General features: G+C 36.7%; 1 protein-coding gene across 4 annotated transcripts in view; it reads left to right on the top strand.

Moving 5' to 3' along the window:
• Window positions 1-18,126, top strand: part of CERT1 (ceramide transporter 1) — an 80,545-nt gene that overhangs the window by 58,861 nt on the left and 3,558 nt on the right. For 2 of the 4 annotated variants that reach the window (XM_087742572.1, XM_087742570.1), the window contains 10 exons: window positions 5,094-5,186; window positions 6,634-6,720; window positions 7,698-7,790; window positions 8,366-8,443; window positions 12,723-12,818; window positions 13,482-13,614; window positions 13,728-13,798; window positions 15,122-15,250; window positions 16,047-16,176; window positions 17,553-17,689. In XM_087742572.1, coding sequence (XP_087598698.1) covers window positions 5,094-5,186; window positions 6,634-6,720; window positions 7,698-7,790; window positions 8,366-8,443; window positions 12,723-12,818; window positions 13,482-13,614; window positions 13,728-13,798; window positions 15,122-15,250; window positions 16,047-16,176; window positions 17,553-17,680 — 1,038 coding nt within the window. In that variant the 3' untranslated portion in view covers window positions 17,681-17,689. The remainder of the gene's footprint in view (window positions 1-5,093; window positions 5,187-6,633; window positions 6,721-7,697; window positions 7,791-8,365; window positions 8,444-12,722; window positions 12,819-13,481; window positions 13,615-13,727; window positions 13,799-15,121; window positions 15,251-16,046; window positions 16,177-17,552; window positions 17,690-18,126) is intronic. The other 2 variants (XM_087742571.1, XM_087742573.1) reach the window with 2 other exon arrangements.

Genomic DNA, 18,126 nt, shown 5'->3' with positions numbered 1-18,126 from the left:
CTATAGCAACTCGAGCAGTGTCTTCTCTCATGAGATGTGCTGGAGGCATGGCTAGGTTGTACTTCAGGCTTTGATTTCTAGAATCCTTCCATCACTGGCTGGTGTCCTGTGCAGTCCTCTAGCTGTTGTTGTCTTGTTTTTCATTTAACATGTTTCCGTGTGGTGTATACCACACTTCAAATCTTACTCTATATGTTTTAGTGGTACACGATTCAAAGAATGAGCACATTCAGACAAAATACATCCATGTTTGAATCCCTGCCCCTGTCTCTCCTGGGTTTCGTTGGCCACATGTCAAAGTGTATTGCAACTTCTGTTAACACTTAATTTTTTTACTGCTTCATCTAAGTAGTTGGAGGAATTACAGTAGATCCAAGACTTGAAGCTTGTTCACAGAATTATAGGGTAATTAAGGTTGGACTAGACACCTCAAGAGATCTGTCTCTCTCCAACCTCCTGCTTACAGGGAGGACAGTTTGAGATCAGACTGTGTTGCTCAGGGCTTTACCAAGTCTGGTTTCGAGTCTCCGAGGCTGGAGACTTTTCTGGCCAGCCTGTTCTGCTGCTCAAGTGTTATTATAGTGAAAAAGTTTTTCCTTCTATCCAGCTGCAGTAACTCTTATTCCAGTATCTGCCTATTGATTTTTATCCTTCTACTATAGACTGGTGTGAGGAGTCTAGCTCAGTTTCTTTGACTTTCTTGGGGGTATTGGAAGGCTACTGTTAGGTCCCCTGACAAAAGCCTTCTCTTCGCTGGGCTGAGCAAACAGTTCACTCTTGTTGATCAGACTTTGCTTAGAGCATGGATGAAGTGAATTTTTTCTTGGCCCTAGGTTAGTATATGTTAATACAAAATAAAATGTTAATATAGAATTTGAATTCGTTTAGTTAGCTGTCACTTTTTTTTGTCTTCTCTGGACTAACTTTAAAGCACTTGTTTTAAGCTGCAAGTGGTTAACAAATTCAAACCTAAATTTCACTTTGGGTGTCACGTGACTGATACCTTGCACAGTATGAGTAAATACATTTTTCAAGGGAGTCACAAGCTTATTTGGACTTGTTTTCCCAGAAATTAAAATAGTAAAAGCTTCTAAAAACTTGGAGGTTTTAAGTTGCTCTGCTTTGGTAGACTTCAAACTTTTTTAAAGTCACATTTGTCAATTAAATTTTCTGGGGTTTACAGCACACTCATGGTAAAGTACTTTAATTCTAATATAATTACTTTTTATTTGTATTCCTCTAATTGGTAGCCTTTTGGAAGAAGAGCTTTTTATTGAATTAAATAATACAGAATTGTGGTGGGCTAGCCTTGGCTAACAGCCAGATGCCCACTCAGCTTCTCACTATCTATCCAGCAGGACTAGGGGGAAAAAATAGGATGAGAAAGCTCACGGGTCAAGAGAAAGACAGGGAGATGGCTTACTGGTTCTTGTCATGGCAGAACCTTCTTGACTTGGGGAAAATCAATTTGTTGCTGATGTAAAATAGATCCAGTTAATGGGAAACAAAAAGACAAACACTAAACCATCTTTCTTCCCCCATTTCCCAAGCTCAACTTCGCTCCTTCGCTGCAGGCCCTTCTACCAACTACTTGCTAGCCCCAGGCAGTGCGGGGTGAGGAATCGGGGGTTGCAGTCAGTCTAAAACACTTCATCTCTGCCACTCCTTCCTCCTCACACTTTTTCCCTGTTCCAGTGCAGGTCCTCTCCATGGGTGGCAGTCCTCTGGGAAAAATCTGCCACGGTGTGGGTCCTCCAGGGAACCTGGTTCCTTCAGGAAATGTCCCTCTGCTCTGGCATGAGGTCCTCCATGGGCTGCAGTGTGGATAGGTTCTCTGCCCTGGAGCTGCTCCTCCTCCTTTTCTGTCCTTGGCATCTCCTCTGTTGTTCCGCACTTTGTCCCCCCTTCCTCCCTCCCTGGGGTGTTTTTTGCTCTTAAAATACGTTTTCAGAGAGGTACTGCACACATGGTGGATGGGCTCAGCTGTGTCCTGTGGTGGGTCTGTTTCAGAGCTGGCTAGAACCACCTCTGTCTGATACGGGGCAGCCGCTGGCCTCTTCCCACAGAGGCCACCCCTGCAGTCCCCCGTGACCAACGCCTTGACACCTACACCCTTAAAGACAGCAGTTGACAGTATTCAGGCGTCTGCTAACACTATTCCGCTTCAGCTGTAGAGCTGCTTTTGTTTTTTCTTTTATCTTGTTGTTTTAGTGGTTAAACATGGTTTTATAAGAGTATTGTCTATAACTATGGGCCTGAGAAAAAAACATTTCTCTGTCATCTAATAAATAGATGTGGGAGGAGAATGGTGTTGATCTTTGTACTTTTGGTTTTCTTGGATAGATGTGTGAACTGCTCTGAAAAGGAAGTAAATACTGTGAGATGATAAAAGTTCAGAATACCTTCTCTGAGAGAGATTAGAGGGGAAAAATTACATGAAATTAGGTAGCTGTTTGTGTTTATGTTCTAGCTGGAAGGGTTTTAGAGCTCTTTTAAGTCTGTCCAGTGCCTGTAAAAGACCATCTAGCAGAGTTGAAAGGGGCAGCATCAAGTTTGTCCTTTGCATGTCAGCAGATTCATGCCACTGGCTCTGCGCTGCACAGGTTTGTCACAGGAAGAATAAGACCTCTGTCAGTGGCTAAAATCAGTGAGTGTTTTACAAGTACTATAAGTGCCACTGTAATCCAGCTCACTCTCCTTTCCTCTCCAGCCTCCTCACTCCACTAGCTTCAGAACTGCCTTTTACTTAACAGCAACACACAAAGGTGATTAGCAAGGGCCTTGCTACCTCACAAAATTACACAGCCTCCATCTTGTAGAGGGCTAGCTTAGCATAAAGATGCAAGATAGATTTATATCTGCTGGACTTGAAGCAAACATGTTTCAAAATTATAGCAGTCCTAAAAAATTTCTCGTATTACAAAAAGCTCAAGTTCAGTAGAATTGAATCTGAAGGTGACTATGGTTTGACTAGAGATGAGTACTGTGTTAGAAGTATCTTTCTCTGTAACCCCATTTATTTTTTTTAATAAAAGGGGTTTAAGTTACATTTTGAAGGTTGGAAACTATTTCTAAACCTTTGAAAACAAGAAATTATTATGAAAACATCTTTTAATTTTAAAAGAGACTGCTAAAATAATGCACTTAATGATTGTAATTTTAGAATTCTATGGTTTTCTTTGTTACCAAAACAGTCAGATGGACAGAATAAAATTAGTACAAAACCATGTAATGTTATCTAAATGTAATTGTAGTTACAGCTTTGCTTTCAACCTTTTACTCTTAGCTGTTAAGATCTTGAGCTTGACTTTTTATTTTTCCAGTACAGTATGTTTTTCAGTATGAGCCTCTCAAATATGTTTTAAAATAGACTTTTCTTAAAATGGATAAACATGGAAAGGATTTAATCTCTAGTATTTGGTTCATTGTTTTATTTGCAACAAAATCCTTGTGATGATGCTTTTCTTGTTGTCTTGACTACAGCAATATTTTTCTATTCTTTTTTTCCTTTGGTCTTACTAGTTGTTATTAATGAGCAAACTTGTCTTCTGAACATCAAATTTTACCTTAAGATTAACATGTTTAGGTAGCTTATTTTGTTCACCTTTGACAATTGTAAATTAAATGTCTCATTAAATTTTACAGAGTTTTAATACACAAGTAGTTTTTCTGCTGTGCAGTCAAACAGTTTCCCGTTTCTGCCTTATTTAACGTTGTTACTAAGAGAAGCTGGCGGATTTGGAGAATTGTCTTTTGACACATGTGACATCACTAATTTGCAGATGGAAGTACAGAAAGTGTGGGGATTTGGGGTGAGCAGGAAGAGGATTTGTGGTTTGTTGGGTTTTTTGTTTGTTTTTCATTCCAAGTGGTCTGGTAAAACTTTTATGCTTTCTCTCAATGACTTACATTCAAGTCATGCTTTATGGATCTTCAGGACTCTCCAGTTACTTTCAAAAAAGATAAATGTGCAAAATTTTGTGAAACATAGGTGTTAGCAGTTATTGCCTCTTTCTAATAGTTTCAGAAGGGAAAAGCCTACGTTCACACATAAAGACAGTACTGTCTTGATCTAAGTGCTGCTTTTTTTCCTAAGAATTTTTCTGTGGAAAGCGATACTATTTTGTTTTACATCAAAACTGTTGCTTTACTTTTCAAACTTTTCTTTAGGAACTGGAAAATGTGTTCCAGAATGTTACCAGTTGGTAAATTCAGCCTTTCAGTGTTGCTTAAGGATTTTCCATTGAATCTTTAAGGTTCAAATTGGGTTGCTGAATAGTTGTACTCATATCTGCAAGTAGTGTGTGTGGTGTCCAGTTGTCACCTGTAAGACTTAACTTTCTTCCACCTGAAGTGATTCTGAAGCAAACATCTTACATATTAAAGCTGAATTCTGCAAGAATTTCAGAAGCTTTCATAGCTTTTTCACTAAGAATATTTGGCAGTATGTAGAATTTGCAGAGGAAATATTAGACTTAATCTAATTCTGGCTTTATTACTTTTTTATTCAAAATGCACGATGATACAGACACCATCAGTGGCTCTAGTACAGTCGCACACCTATTATGGGAGAATGATGTTGAGTTGTTAGTCTCTACATGGAGTTCACAAAATGATTCACATTGATCCTGTACCAGCTAATTACAGATACAGACTTACATGCTGTGACTCATTAGTATCTCACCACATTCAACAAGTTATCTTTTTACCAGTCTTACTTTTCCCACTTTGTTATCACTGCCCAAGCATCTGTGTCAAGGAGGTTTATATAAACTGTCAGTCAGATACAAAGTTTGAGCCTCAATGAACCATGAATAGCTATGCTTAAAACTAGCAGTTTTTGCTTGCTGATCAAGTTTCTTCCACATGGCTTAAAGAAGGTATCCTCAAGTTAGCTAGCTCCCCAAGCTTTGTATTGTGTATGCATGTATATAGGCACATATAATGCATGCATGCAAATAAATTCAAAAAATCAGCAGCTTTGCAATTGTTACTTGGAAAAAAAAACTATACTGGTCATTCCATTTATTGGCATGTTGACTGTTACAAGTCAATTCATTCTCACTGCATCAAATGATCATGCAATTTTACAGGAGATGGAGAAAAGGAGAAGAATTGAAGAAGCCTACAAAAATGCTGTGACAGAACTGAAGAAAAAGTCCCACTTTGGAGGGCCAGACTACGAGGTACAAATTCAGCTTTTGAAATTTTTGAAAACGCTATGACTTTTAAAGATTGGTTTGTTTCTCAAAGGGAGAAAGGAATGTGTAAATCAAGGTGTTTGGCTTGTGGAAGTGTGTTCATGCTACTTTCATTTTTCCACGTTGGAAACTGAAACTGGATGAAGAATCTCAGTCCTTAATTTTTTAGGGATGGAAATCTGTCTTTACCTCAGGCTTCCATGTTCTGCTTTTGTCTAAAGCATTTTGCTTGCAGATATTTCTGCTGATTTTTTATTATTTTTCTTGTTCATTTGATACTGCTTATATGCAATAGTTTTGTACTTTCTCTCTTTGATGGTTCAGCTCTATAGTTACGTAAAGCAAATATGAAAACCCTGACTCCAGAGGCAGTCCTAGAATCTGAAGTTTAACTTTAATTGATTTTTAACTTTTCACTGCCAGTTGAAATTTTGTGTTGACAAATTCACTGATTTTAGGTTCCTTTCATCTGTTAACTTGCATATTTCAGCAGCTTTCTCCTCAGTGAGATATTTAGTCAGATTTTATTTTTCAGAAAGTGGTTTAAGCATCTTAATGTAAGCTAATGCACCTATAATGCAGTTTGCATAATTTTTAAGAACTTGACCTTTTAATGTACATTAATCAAACACATTTCTACTTAGAAATCGTAGCCTGAGAAATAGTACTAAGTTGAGATATTTAAAAGATTATTTAAGCTTACGTTCTCTGTTGTGACTGAGGCATACGCTGTAAAAGAAAAAGATGGATAGGAAGTTGGTCTTTGTCTACTGGGTTATAAAGGCAGCTCCTTCTCCCAGATATCCCTGTTGTAAAGTAGTTTTTTGAAATTTGCTGGACCAGCTTGTTTTACAATACAGTAAAAGCAGTAAACCTAATTTTCTGAAATTACCATTACTTAGGCTCAAGTTTTTAATAGTTGACTCACTCTAGCTTCTGTTTAGTGCTAAACTGTTCTTTCCAAGAATTTTCAGTAGAGATCCCCAGAATTTTGTCTTGTCTTGTTATGCACATATCTGAAATCTGCCCTAAGGCACTGTAATACTTGGAAGAAGTCTAACTACACAATTATGCTAATATGTGTACTTTACTGACACACTTTAAACATTTTAAAGAGAAGATATATGTTAATTAAAACCTAAATCTGATGTCAAAGCGTATTGGCATTGTTACTCAGTTTCCTGTTTTGTTTTTTTTTCTTCTTTATACAACTATCCCTAAATTGTAGTTAGAGGGAGTAGCTTACGTTTAACAAGTAGGGTTTTCAGAGGAATTGTAATCCAAGAATATTGGTGAAAATATTTTAGGTCTATAGAAGAAATTTGCTTCCATCAGTTATACGCATAATATATAAATGTGTATTTCTAATACTAAACTTAAGTGGAACTCTCATGTCGCCAAAATTGTGAACTACTTTTTTCTTATGCTGTAGGAGGGTCCTAATAGTCTGATTAATGAAGAAGAATTCTTTGATGCTGTTGAAGCTGCTCTTGATAGACAGGATAAAATGGAAGAACAGGTACTGATACTTGAAAAATGCCTTAATGATGGGGACTTCATGGGAGACTTCTGTGACTCAAACTCAGTCCTGGCATGCATCTCCTGAAGCTCTAGATATTTTATTCTGACACTGATCAGGGGAATTCACTTAATATTTTTACAGTTAAATATTGCTGCCTTACACTAATTTTGAGAAGATGACTTCACAGCTTACAGAGAAAAGGATAGTATAGGTGTTAAGCTAATTGAATGTCTCTGGTTTCTAATTCCTAAGTAAGTGTCCTGTATAAAACATCTTTGTATGTAACTGATGCCCTGTGCAAATAAGAATATCAAACACTGCAGCTGTTTCTCAAAACCTAATTATTGTTCTGAAGTTTCTTTTGACTCTAGCAGTATGTGAAATAGGAAGGATGTAGTTCTGTTGGTGTTTGCTTTTATTTAAAGATTCTATAGGCTCTGGCTACTTCTCTAACTCATTTCTTGAATACACTTCAGTGACAAGGATCAAAAAGGGATAAGATGCATGGGAGGAAATATATGGAATATGGGAACCTATAACAGTATATAAAATGAGAGGGAGTAACAAAGTGGTTCATCCTTTGTCTTAAAAATGTTTAGGCTTATGAATATATTGAATACAATGACTTGGTTAAGAATTAAAAGACTTTCTAGTGGGCATATAGTACCCAACAGAGTTTACCTATGTTGGGATCTCTTAGTGGAAAGTAAAAGGTTTGAGTGACTGTTGTACTACTATGTGGATTCTTAATGCTGCTGATCTGTTTTCCTTAACTCAGGAATACACTTTGAAGTATAGACTAATTCAGTCTTCAGGCCCATTCACTTACTGAGAATTCCAGCAGGATGACACCTTCATGCCTGTCATGGACAGCATTAGTTGTTGTAGCCACTATGTAGATTGAGGATGACTCACTGTTTCATAGTCTACCCAGTAGCAGCTGACTACTACTAATTAAACCTATTTTGTTGTAGTCCCAAAGTGAAAAGGTCAGGTTACACTGGCCAACATCCTTACCTTCTGGAGATGCATATTCTGCTGTGGGGACTCATCGATTTGTCCAAAAGGTAAGATATTTCTCATGATCTCCTCTGAATAATGGGCTGACCTATGATATTTCTATATAATACTTTGTATGGGTAGGTGAGATTTTTTTTTTAGGTGTTTCTAGTAACTTTCAATGGTTTACTCATTTTCAAATTAAGTAGCTGAAATTGCAGAAGGATTGTTTTCTGTCTTGGCTCAAAAAATACTGATTTGAGTACCTATTTAGAATACTCTTGACTTGTGTCAAGGTTGTCAGATAATAAAATAATAAACAACTTGCTAATGTCAGTGTTTTTAAGATACCTTCACCAAAGTTCCTTAAATTGATTTTATTTAAAAAAAAAATCCAGTCTTTTCTATCAGGATCAGTTGGCTTCTTTTTTTAGTGTTACTGGAAACACTGTGCTCCTCTCAGGGCTACACTGGGAGCATAATACATAATAGGTGCATGAAATCAGCATTCGCTGCTGTGCTTGCTGCTTATGGTGCTTTTGTTTTCCTTTTCTTCATTATCTTGTGCTTGCAAGTTGGTACTGAATGCTCTGTTGTGCCTTTGTTCTGATTACTTGGTTTTTTCTTTGTCTGTCTCTGGTAGCCCTATAGTCGCTCTTCCTCCATGTCTTCCATTGATCTAGTCAGTGCCTCTGATGATGTTCACAGATTCAGCGCCCAGGTACTGTATTAATGTGTAGAGTGGGGGTTGCATATCTTTGCTGTATTTCATCCTCTTCTCTAGAACCTGGGTTTTTTGTTACATAAATCACTGCTTGCTTTAAACTAGTACGTTGAGACAAACAAAGGAGTTCTCTATTCCTGTACTAAATGGTTGCCTTTTTACATTCTGCTTGCATGCGTATCACTTGTGCAGAGACCCAAATATTGTGAAACTGTTGGATTTAATTTAGTAGCTTTAATAAAAATGTCTACAATTTGAAAATTTTGCATTTCTGATTATAATAAAAGTAGAATAACACCTGGTTTGTGTGGGCTGGAGATGGTCTTTACTTCAAATTGAATGGTTTTTCTTGCTTTTAAATCAAAGGTTTGATTTTTTTGTCATTAACATTTGTTTGTAATGACATTAAGATACTAAATGTTAAGGTTCACTATTACCATTTTTTACCTCTACAACTAGTTTTATTACTGGAAGTTCACAAAGTATGTTGTTGACAAACAAGATTGGCGATATGAGAATTTTTACTGAAGAGTTTCAATACATTCACTTATCCTTCAGAAAAATAAGTCTGGCATCCTGAATATGTCAATGTAGTCAGTGACATATTCCAGTAATGTAGAAAATTACTCTAGGTGCTTGCTCTGAAGATCATAGTTTAGAGTAGAATTAGGTAGGTGAGTTCATGTGTTTGCTCTTTAGTCTCAAAAACAGTTGTTCAGACGTGGCATTCATGCCATTAGTTTCCTTCTGCTGTGGTCCACCTGTGATTGTGAATATGGAGCTTCCTTCTGGGATCTGTTATTTTGGAGGGTTTTTTGAAATTACTAACTCATGCTGCAAACAGCCTGCTTTTTCAAACAGAAGGAATGGATTTTCTTTTGATTAACAGAGCCTGGAATTGTACCACCTGCAGACCTTACTATCAGCTTTATGAGCAGGACCCTAACATTTAGACTTGCTTATTGGACTGAAATCCCAACACTTGCCTTGACCTTTTGCAGTCAGTTAATTTCTGAAATTTGAATTTATCACAAGGGAAAAAGTATGCAGGTCATATTGCACAATACTGATAGGCTCATCTACTGGTACTCTAGTAGTCAAGTTAGGTTTTTGTGTTTGTTCTTGTTTGGGAGGATGGGAGGAAATCAAGTAATAGAAAGCAAATTTGATTCCAAAGATAGGAACTGGTTACCTGTCAGGCTATGGGTAGATGGGCAGTTCCATACAAGGGAAACTCATAGTTGCTAAAATACGCAGACCTCCTATTTTCACCTTTTATGCCTGTGATAACATTTGTGCATTCATATGGTAAACCTGAGTATCAGAGCAATAGCGTGGCTGAAAAACTAACCATTTAAAAACAAATCTGAGGTTGACCAGGTCCTTACCACAATAACGCAAACTGAGGTTAAGGATCAGGATCAAATGGACTGGAGTCAAGTTGTTGCTTTTTGCAACTGCTGCATGGATTATACTATGTAGAAGTTACTAGTGGGTGCCTTTGAATGCAGTTTCAAGTTAATGGACTCACTGCAGAAAGGGTGATCTTGACTTACGGGAAACTACTCTACACACACACCCACACCTCCAGATACTTCCCCTAGAACAATTTTTTGCCAGGTCAACAAGTCAGTCCATCTGCTCTGGAGCTTTGTTGCTACTGAACAAGCAGGTGAAAGACAACTGAGACCATGAAGAGAAGAGCAGCACACCTTCTTTTGGTGGTAGCCTGCTCTGGACCTTGTTAATATGAAACTGGCCTCTGTTCCCAGGCTGAGGATTTGACTTTTGGAAAGGCAAGCTAATATCTTGAGTCGGAATGAATGTGACTTGTTTCTAGACTTCATTCGTATGAAGGGAATTTTGGTATTGATAAAAGGTCAAGTGGAAACTTGCAGCCTTGTTTTTAAGATTGAGAAATATAAACATGTATTCTGATGGGAGCTAGTTCTTCAGTGTGCCTCTAGAAAGGCATTGATTTGTCTCTGCCAGTTGAGTGGGAGGTTGTGGGATTAAAACACTGTAGATGTTTTGCAGATCACTTTCTTTTAAAGGACTATCAGATTTTTAAAATAGATTTTGCTGTTCTGAGGGCCTTTAAAGTGAAGAACTTCCCACTTAATGTTCAGGCCAAGGCTGCATGGTATACAGGTTACAAGTATTTTTGCAGACCATTCCCGTAGCCTACCAGGAACCCAGAGGTAATAGTGTGGCCTCCCTTCCCTGTGGGAAAGAAGCTGTGAATCTTGACTCTGTGTCTCTGAAATAGGCGCAGGTTGACCGACAGCAACCAGCGTGTAGATTATGTAGTCTCAAGAGGTAGTATGCGCAAGGAAGTAGTAGTGCAATTCCTTGGTGAAGCAGAAGTAAGAAACTGTTTAGATTGCACTCCTGTGAATGCCGCCTTCTCTTCTTTCCTTGCTATTCCCTTCATCCCTCTGCATTTATCACAAAGCAAAAAGGAGCAAAAGACAAAACAAACATAAAGTTAGCTTCATCCTTAATAGATTAGGAGCTAGGGGAGAAGAGACATAGGGAGCTGAAGGTGCTGCAAGTAAATGTTGGGAGCATGGCGAGGATTCCTTTCAGAAAGAAATGTGACCTAGAGCTAGTAAATTTAATATTTAAATAGCCCACATCCTTACCTGGTTTGGATTGTACTGTTGTCGTTTCACTGGAAAAAAATAAATAGAAGAATCTTTTGTAGGAAACCTGCTGGTAACTGGCAGGAAATGATGGCCATCTAGAAGCAGAAATACAAATCTTGTGGGTATTTTTAGTTCATTATAACTCAAAACCAAAACAAAACCCAAAGAAAACCCTCAAAACTGGACTCTGATAAGTTTTGCTTCTCTAGAGAAGTCTGTAGTTAAAATAAGATGAACTAAAATTTCCATCCAATGGATTGTATTTTGATGTTGTACTTTGAGGATTTTAACTTGATTCAATTACCTTTTTTCTTCCTGGTCTTAAGTATTGCCCATGGAGTACATAGTACAAACAAAATTACTGCTTTAAATTAGAAGTAAATAACATCTCTCAATTCTTTATCATATCATAAAAAGATCATTAAGTTTCTCCAATTTTGCTTTCTACTTGTTATAATACTTGCTCAAATATATGGTTTATGTTATTTCAGGCACACTAGGCTTCGTATATTTGTAAGTTGTGCAAAATCACTTATCGGTTCAGGCTATTAATCTTGTGATTGTGTACTTCTTGGACTAATCTTTGTATTGATCAATTAACTAACATTTGCTTGTAGTGGTTTTCCTTTTGAAAAAAAAGTATTTCTAGTAATTGAGGAAAATAGTGTCAATCATGCGACTTATTTGCTGTGACAAGTTTTAGTAGTCACCTACCTTTTGGGTGGAAAAAAGTTATTAAAATGTTTCCAGTACTTGTAAACATTAAGCAGCAATGGATACCTTAGATTTTTGCTTTTGTTTTTGTGTGGGGGAGAGTGGGATTTGGAAAGGGGTGGGGAACCAAAGGAACAGAGTAAGATTGTAGATGTAAAATAAAAATCCATTTTCTGTCCCAGCACCCATTTTCATGCACATTATATGGAGTGAGAAAATGAGGTATTCACATAGCTTGATAAAAATGTATCAACTATTTGGCCTTTAAGAAAAGCACACAACTGTCTAGCTAAATAATTTTTAAATTAGTATTTTATAATAGAGTCTCTGTATCATCATAATTTTTTTGAATGTAAGCATTTCTGTTTGTTTTTTTTTCTAGCTGGCAACTGTGCAAAGATGCCAGTGAAACAGAGTAGGCATGCTTTGTTCATGACCGTTTCCTTCACTGCTCTTCCAATATGACTTTTGATATGCTTTCACTTTAGAGCTGATCTGCTTTCCTCCCCATCCCCCCTGCCTTTGTTCAGCTTTTTAAATGCTCTTCAGTGAATATCTTACAGTGCATTGTAATTCTATTTAGAGATACCTGAAGTAAGTTCCTATATGTTGAAATAAAACTGTCTTAGGTAGAAATATAGTGAGTTTTGACAGTTTAGAGGTGCGAAGAATGGATGGGAAGTACCCATACATAAAGAATGAAGTTGGAAGTTGAATCAAGATTTTGGCTTTTGTTTCTGAAGGCCAGAAGTATATGCTTGTTCTTAACCTATAATAGAAAGCTCTGCTGTCCAAATTCAGTTCTTGGCAGGATTTGAAGTATTGACTTGTGGCTTCCAGTACTGTACAGTGTCTGCCCAAGAAGATGAAAGGAATGAGTTGAAAATGTGTTGGTTTTTTTTTGTCCTTTAAAGGTGGAAGAGATGGTACAAAACCATATGACATATTCTTTGCAAGATGTAGGAGGAGATGCCAATTGGCAGCTAGTGGTAGAAGAAGGAGAAATGAAGGTAAATGTTTGGGACTTTGTTTAATTGATATAAGATGATACACTGTGAAGATAGATACTTTCCATCTGGTGGACTTGGCAGTGTTAGGTTTATGGTTGGACTCAGTCTTAAGGGTCTTTTCCAACCTAAATGAGTCTGATTTTCTGGGAATACCATCACTCAGCAAGTTATGCTATTAAAACTTCTCTCTGAGAATAGCATTGTTTAAGTTAGGACTGGAGTCCGCAAGAGCAGCATCTTTTAACATATTTATTCATACAAAATGCTGTGTAACTCTTGCAATAGCTTTATCTTTGCAGATTCCTTTTTCATTCTCTCCTAATTGGTATCAAAATGATGTGTAAATTAGATGTATAAAAATGTTATAGAGTAGCAAGTTATTTTGTTGGCTGCTCTACTGTGCTTATATGGATCCTTGTGCATAGTGATAAATAAACCATTTTTCGAGTAGAGATTCTTAAAATACTGGTATTTTAATGTGCATTGCCATATAAGAATGTCTGCATTGGTAATTGCCAGAGAACACTGATGTGGCAAATTGTTCATGTGTTAGTCGTCTAGGTAAGTGGGTTTTTTTTAAAAACTGATGAAATTTTAAACAATTAAAACATGAACAGTTTTGACAATTTCTTTGTACATTTCTTTCTTTGTATTTGGCTATAGGTATACAGAAGAGAGGTGGAAGAGAACGGAATAGTTTTAGATCCTTTGAAAGCAACCCATGCCGTTAAAGGGGTAACAGGGCATGAAGTTTGCCACTACTTCTGGAATGTCGATGTTCGTAATGACTGGGAAAGTAAGGAATTGGTTCTTAAGCTTTTCATGTTTATGAGCAAGGGTGGTATTTATAACATTGACCTAATATCTGTACTTGTTTACTGATGGATTTTGTTTCCCCCCCTCTTTTAGCAACAATTGAAAATTTCCATGTTGTGGAAAATTTAGCTGATAATGCAATCATCATTTACCAGACACATAAGGTAATAACACTTCAGCTGTATGTCTATCTTACTGAGACAGTCTGGGGCATATATGTTCTAATCTTATTCTGAAATACTTTAATGGCTTAACAACTTAAAATACTGTTCAGAACAATATTTCAGAACAAGTTCTCTATTAAACTGCAACTTTGTAATTTTTCTAACTTGTCTTGATAGCGTAATTGGTTGTGCATGTGTCTGATAGTTTGTAATAACAAATGAGGACTGTTTTTAATCTCTAAATATATCACTGCCAGCAAGCAAGAATCATATAAAGCTAACAGAAGCAATAAATCAATACTGACTACAAGGAAGAAACCTGTACCACTGTATCATATGTTTTGTTGCAATGATGCAAGCTATTGTTGACCACAATTAGTTGACATACATACTTGCGTTTTGAGGTGGTATAATTACTGGTACAACATTTGTTCTTGTAACTTCATTGTTTTTCCCCCCACAACCAGTTCTGTTGTAGCTTTACTAAAATGTTCATTTGAATTATAACCCAATAACTGTAACTTAAAGGTTCAAAAAAATGGGAATGAAGTGTACAGATTAATCTTTAATCTTGCATGATTCCAAGTCTTAGTATACTCAAATATTAAACCAAATATTTTTCTTTGACAATTTTACCAGTAATGCAGTTACCTTAAAACTTTTGTAACAGAGGACTTGTGATTTTGAATAAGACAGTTGTGTAAACTGTACAGTGTTGTGGTAAAAGCTAGACTTTTTTCCCCTGTTGAGTGTCAGGAAAATGGCTTTTGTGTATTCTTATTTTACCAGACATTTTGCTTCTGAAACTTTCTTGTGAATAATATCAGTTTACCCTATCTGCCTTACTGAAGTAGTAGCTTTGTGAAATAATGTTTGTTTTAAATATTTCTCTCCCTTGCTTGCTTTCTCTCTGGAGACTTAAGTAACCATAGATGCATCTATTTATACTTGACCACTAGTTCAGTTTGTATCTTACAAGTATTAACTAAAATGTAAACCTGAGATGGGGGGAACAGGAGGGGAACTGCCTCTTCCTGTTCGTCTACTGAAAAAGTCATTGTAGCTTGGCTTCCTGCATTTCAAAGGCCTTAAACTTGTGCCTTAAGTTTTTTTAAAATGAAGCATAGCCTTATAACCTGATATGCATCTGTACAACAGCTATGTTCTGTTTCAGTTTTGAAAATGAAATTACTAGCTTGAAGAAACCTTTACTTAAATAACATGACTGACCTGTTTTGCCTTGCTTGTTTTTCCTTTATCTAAGAATAGTAAGTCCTTAAGCTTTTCCAGTTTTGCAAATAATATTCAGGTGTTTCTCTGCAGAGGGTGTGGCCAGCTTCTCAAAGGGATGTGCTGTATTTGTCTGCCATCAGAAAGATACCAGCATTCAATGAAAATGACCCTGAAACATGGATTGTGTGCAATTTCTCTGTGGAACATGACAGTGCTCCTGTAAGTATTATTTTCATTCTGTCAAGTTCTGCTTTTAAGATAACATTTTTCTATTATGTGATAATGCATGTGAAAAGCTGGGGGGGGGGGGGGGGGGGGATGTATGCAAAAATACAGTTTATTTAAACCAGGTGATACAATGACCTGCTGAAGGCGTTCTAAGCCAAAAAGCTTTCTTGCCTTATCTCAACAGTTGGCAGATCTAAGGTGTTGCAGCAGCACAGAAGCAAGATTTCTGGAGATGTGAAAACATTTTAAGGAATTGAGGTTATTTTGTATGGAATCAAATCAATAACTCTTCAGTATTGTCAGGTGTAGGAGTAGGCTTGTATAATTGTAGGTATGGAATCTGTTAAACCCCCTTCTTACATGGTTCTGCCTTGGTTCTGTCAGGTAGTAGCAATGATAGTTTTCTTCAGAGTATTTCTGTGCTGATCGCTATGCCGTAGCTTGCTTACAAGGGAAGAGTTACTAACTGATACTTGTAAATGCTGATACAATATTCTTTAAATGTTCCTTTATGTGTTTGTCACAATAATAAAAGTAATTCACTTGTAATATGTATTAAGCAAACAGAAACCTGAGATTCAGGCATTTTAGTTTAACCCTTTCCCTATTTACCATACACCTTTCATTTCACTCATGTTCACGTTACATCCATGTAGTGCTAGAATGCAAACTCTCAGAAACACAGCTTCTGGAGTGTCTTAGACTTCATAGTAAATTAAAATGTTAGCAGTCAAGTATGGTGAAACAAATTTAGTTTGAGGCTTACAAATTTTTCATTTTTTTGCAGCTGAACAATCGGTGTGTCCGTGCCAAAATAAATATTGCTATGATTTGTCAGACATTAGTAAGCCCACCAGAGGGAAACAAGGAAATAAGCAGGGACAACATCCTATGCAAGATTACATATGTAGCTAATGGTAAGTCTAAAATTTTTCAGTATGACCTTTGTGATACACGCTAATTGTGGGGACCTGAATATGGCAAAAAAAGCTTGATGCAGTTTTCTGTTAAATTTCTGTATAGCATCACGCTTGTGGTCTTCGTGTTCAAAAAGACTGGAATTAATGTGCTACATGGATCAGTAAATGGGATCATTCATTGTGTGGCATTCTGGGAGGAATAAATGGAAGTGGTGTGTAGCTCAGTCCTAAGTACCAAACCTTGGGGTGCAGGAGGGTGGGCAGGAGAAATGTCTGCGACTGGGATAACTTGGCATAGCTTTTTCATTAATAGTATGGGGTTTTTTCCTGTATCGTTGTACTTTTTTTTCCCTTGATTCATCTTGTTAGGCTGAAAAGCTGCTGATAGCGAAGACACAGTTTTTACTCTCAATGTTAAGAAGGAGCAAATATGTTTTGTATGAGGATGTTTGCAAGCTGTATAATCCAGTCTACATATTTTTAATTTTTTTTTTAACTGATAGAATCCTTGGTATTGACTGAAAAGTTATCAAAGCCAAACTCTATTGTTACTGTACCCAGTATTTAGCAGTGTATTGTAGTATTGGAGCTACATACTTACTAGCTCCTCTCCTGCAGCTACAAAACACTTAAGAGTAGCTCACCCGCTTATTACTTTTAACCACCTATTACATGGCTTACTAAAGAGTCAGAGTCTGAAAAATCGGTTCAGTAAGTCTTTGCCATATAGAAGTGATGTAATGTTTATTAAATCCTGTACAAATAATACTCTGATGTTAAACTCTGGGCAAGCTGCTTGGTTTCCTTTTTAGAAGTTTCCCAATCACTTGCATATATTTTTATTGATAAATTCTGAACTGTGATTATATGGGAAGTGGCAGTTTTTTCAGCAAAATACTTGCCCTGTGAACTGAGTCATATTTTACGATCAGTTCGAATTTTGTTTGAAGTGCTTTAAAAATAACTTGTAAGACATTGGCTATGTAGCAATTCTGCAGACAAACGCAGCAGTTATTGAAAAGTTAAGACTAACTTTTGTTTTCTTTGAAATAAGTAGTAACTTGAGTCTCTTTCTGTTGTTTCTTGGAAGTCCTTAGAGAATATCACCTTCCATTTGGGTATTCCCTGAAGACTCACAACATGTTATGTTTAATGTTTTCTAAATAGTGACATCATAGAACTGGACTGAGCTTGAGTACTAAGAGTAGAAAGTGCTACAATACAAGCTGTAAGGGCATTAAAAAAAAAATCTGCTGATCATTATTGTTTTCCTGTTACCGCAGAAAGAGTTGCAGGAATAAGGAACTTAAATTTTCTTTTCTAGCCTTTAGCAGATTTGCTGCATTTCAGTGTCTTTCTTCCTGTATTTCTAGTGAACCCAGGAGGATGGGCACCAGCGTCAGTGTTACGGGCAGTGGCAAAACGAGAATATCCAAAATTCTTGAAGCGTTTTACATCATACGTGCAAGAGAAAACAGCAGGAAAGCCTATTTTATTCTAGTGTTAGCAGGTATATGTTCTTTTTTTTTTTCATTTGTGATTGACAGTTCTAAATTTAAAGACAAACAGAAGTATGCAATCTAGAAATGTCTTACCATGATTGGCATGAATTCAGTGCTTAGTTTTAATATATGTATGCAACATACTTGTAAAAACATTCATGTAATTCGTGTGTATTATTAGCATGACAAATAAGGGCTGCACAAGTTATCAAGTATTAGTTTTTGTAGACTTTTAGTAGTTGATCTTGCAAGTTTTTACATACATGTCTAGTTTATGTAAAAGTATAAAAGGATGAAGTATTGTTTTTTTCTCAGCTATCACAGGCATTTTACATTTGTTCTGAAAAGAATACATACTGAAGTTTCTCTAGAGCCTCATGAGGTTTTGGTATCTTAAATTCTACTTATAATTGCGTATTTGATAAAATATTGTGAAGGTCAAAGG

Source organism: Nipponia nippon, unplaced genomic scaffold (genome assembly GCF_047370975.1).
Source record: "Nipponia nippon isolate SJK-2023a ecotype South Korea unplaced genomic scaffold, ASM4737097v1 scaffold_8, whole genome shotgun sequence".
Classification (NCBI taxonomy): Eukaryota; Metazoa; Chordata; class Aves; order Pelecaniformes; family Threskiornithidae; genus Nipponia; species Nipponia nippon.
The sequence above is the reverse complement of the archived record's forward strand: the minus strand, read 5'-3'. Positions and strand labels throughout refer to the sequence as shown.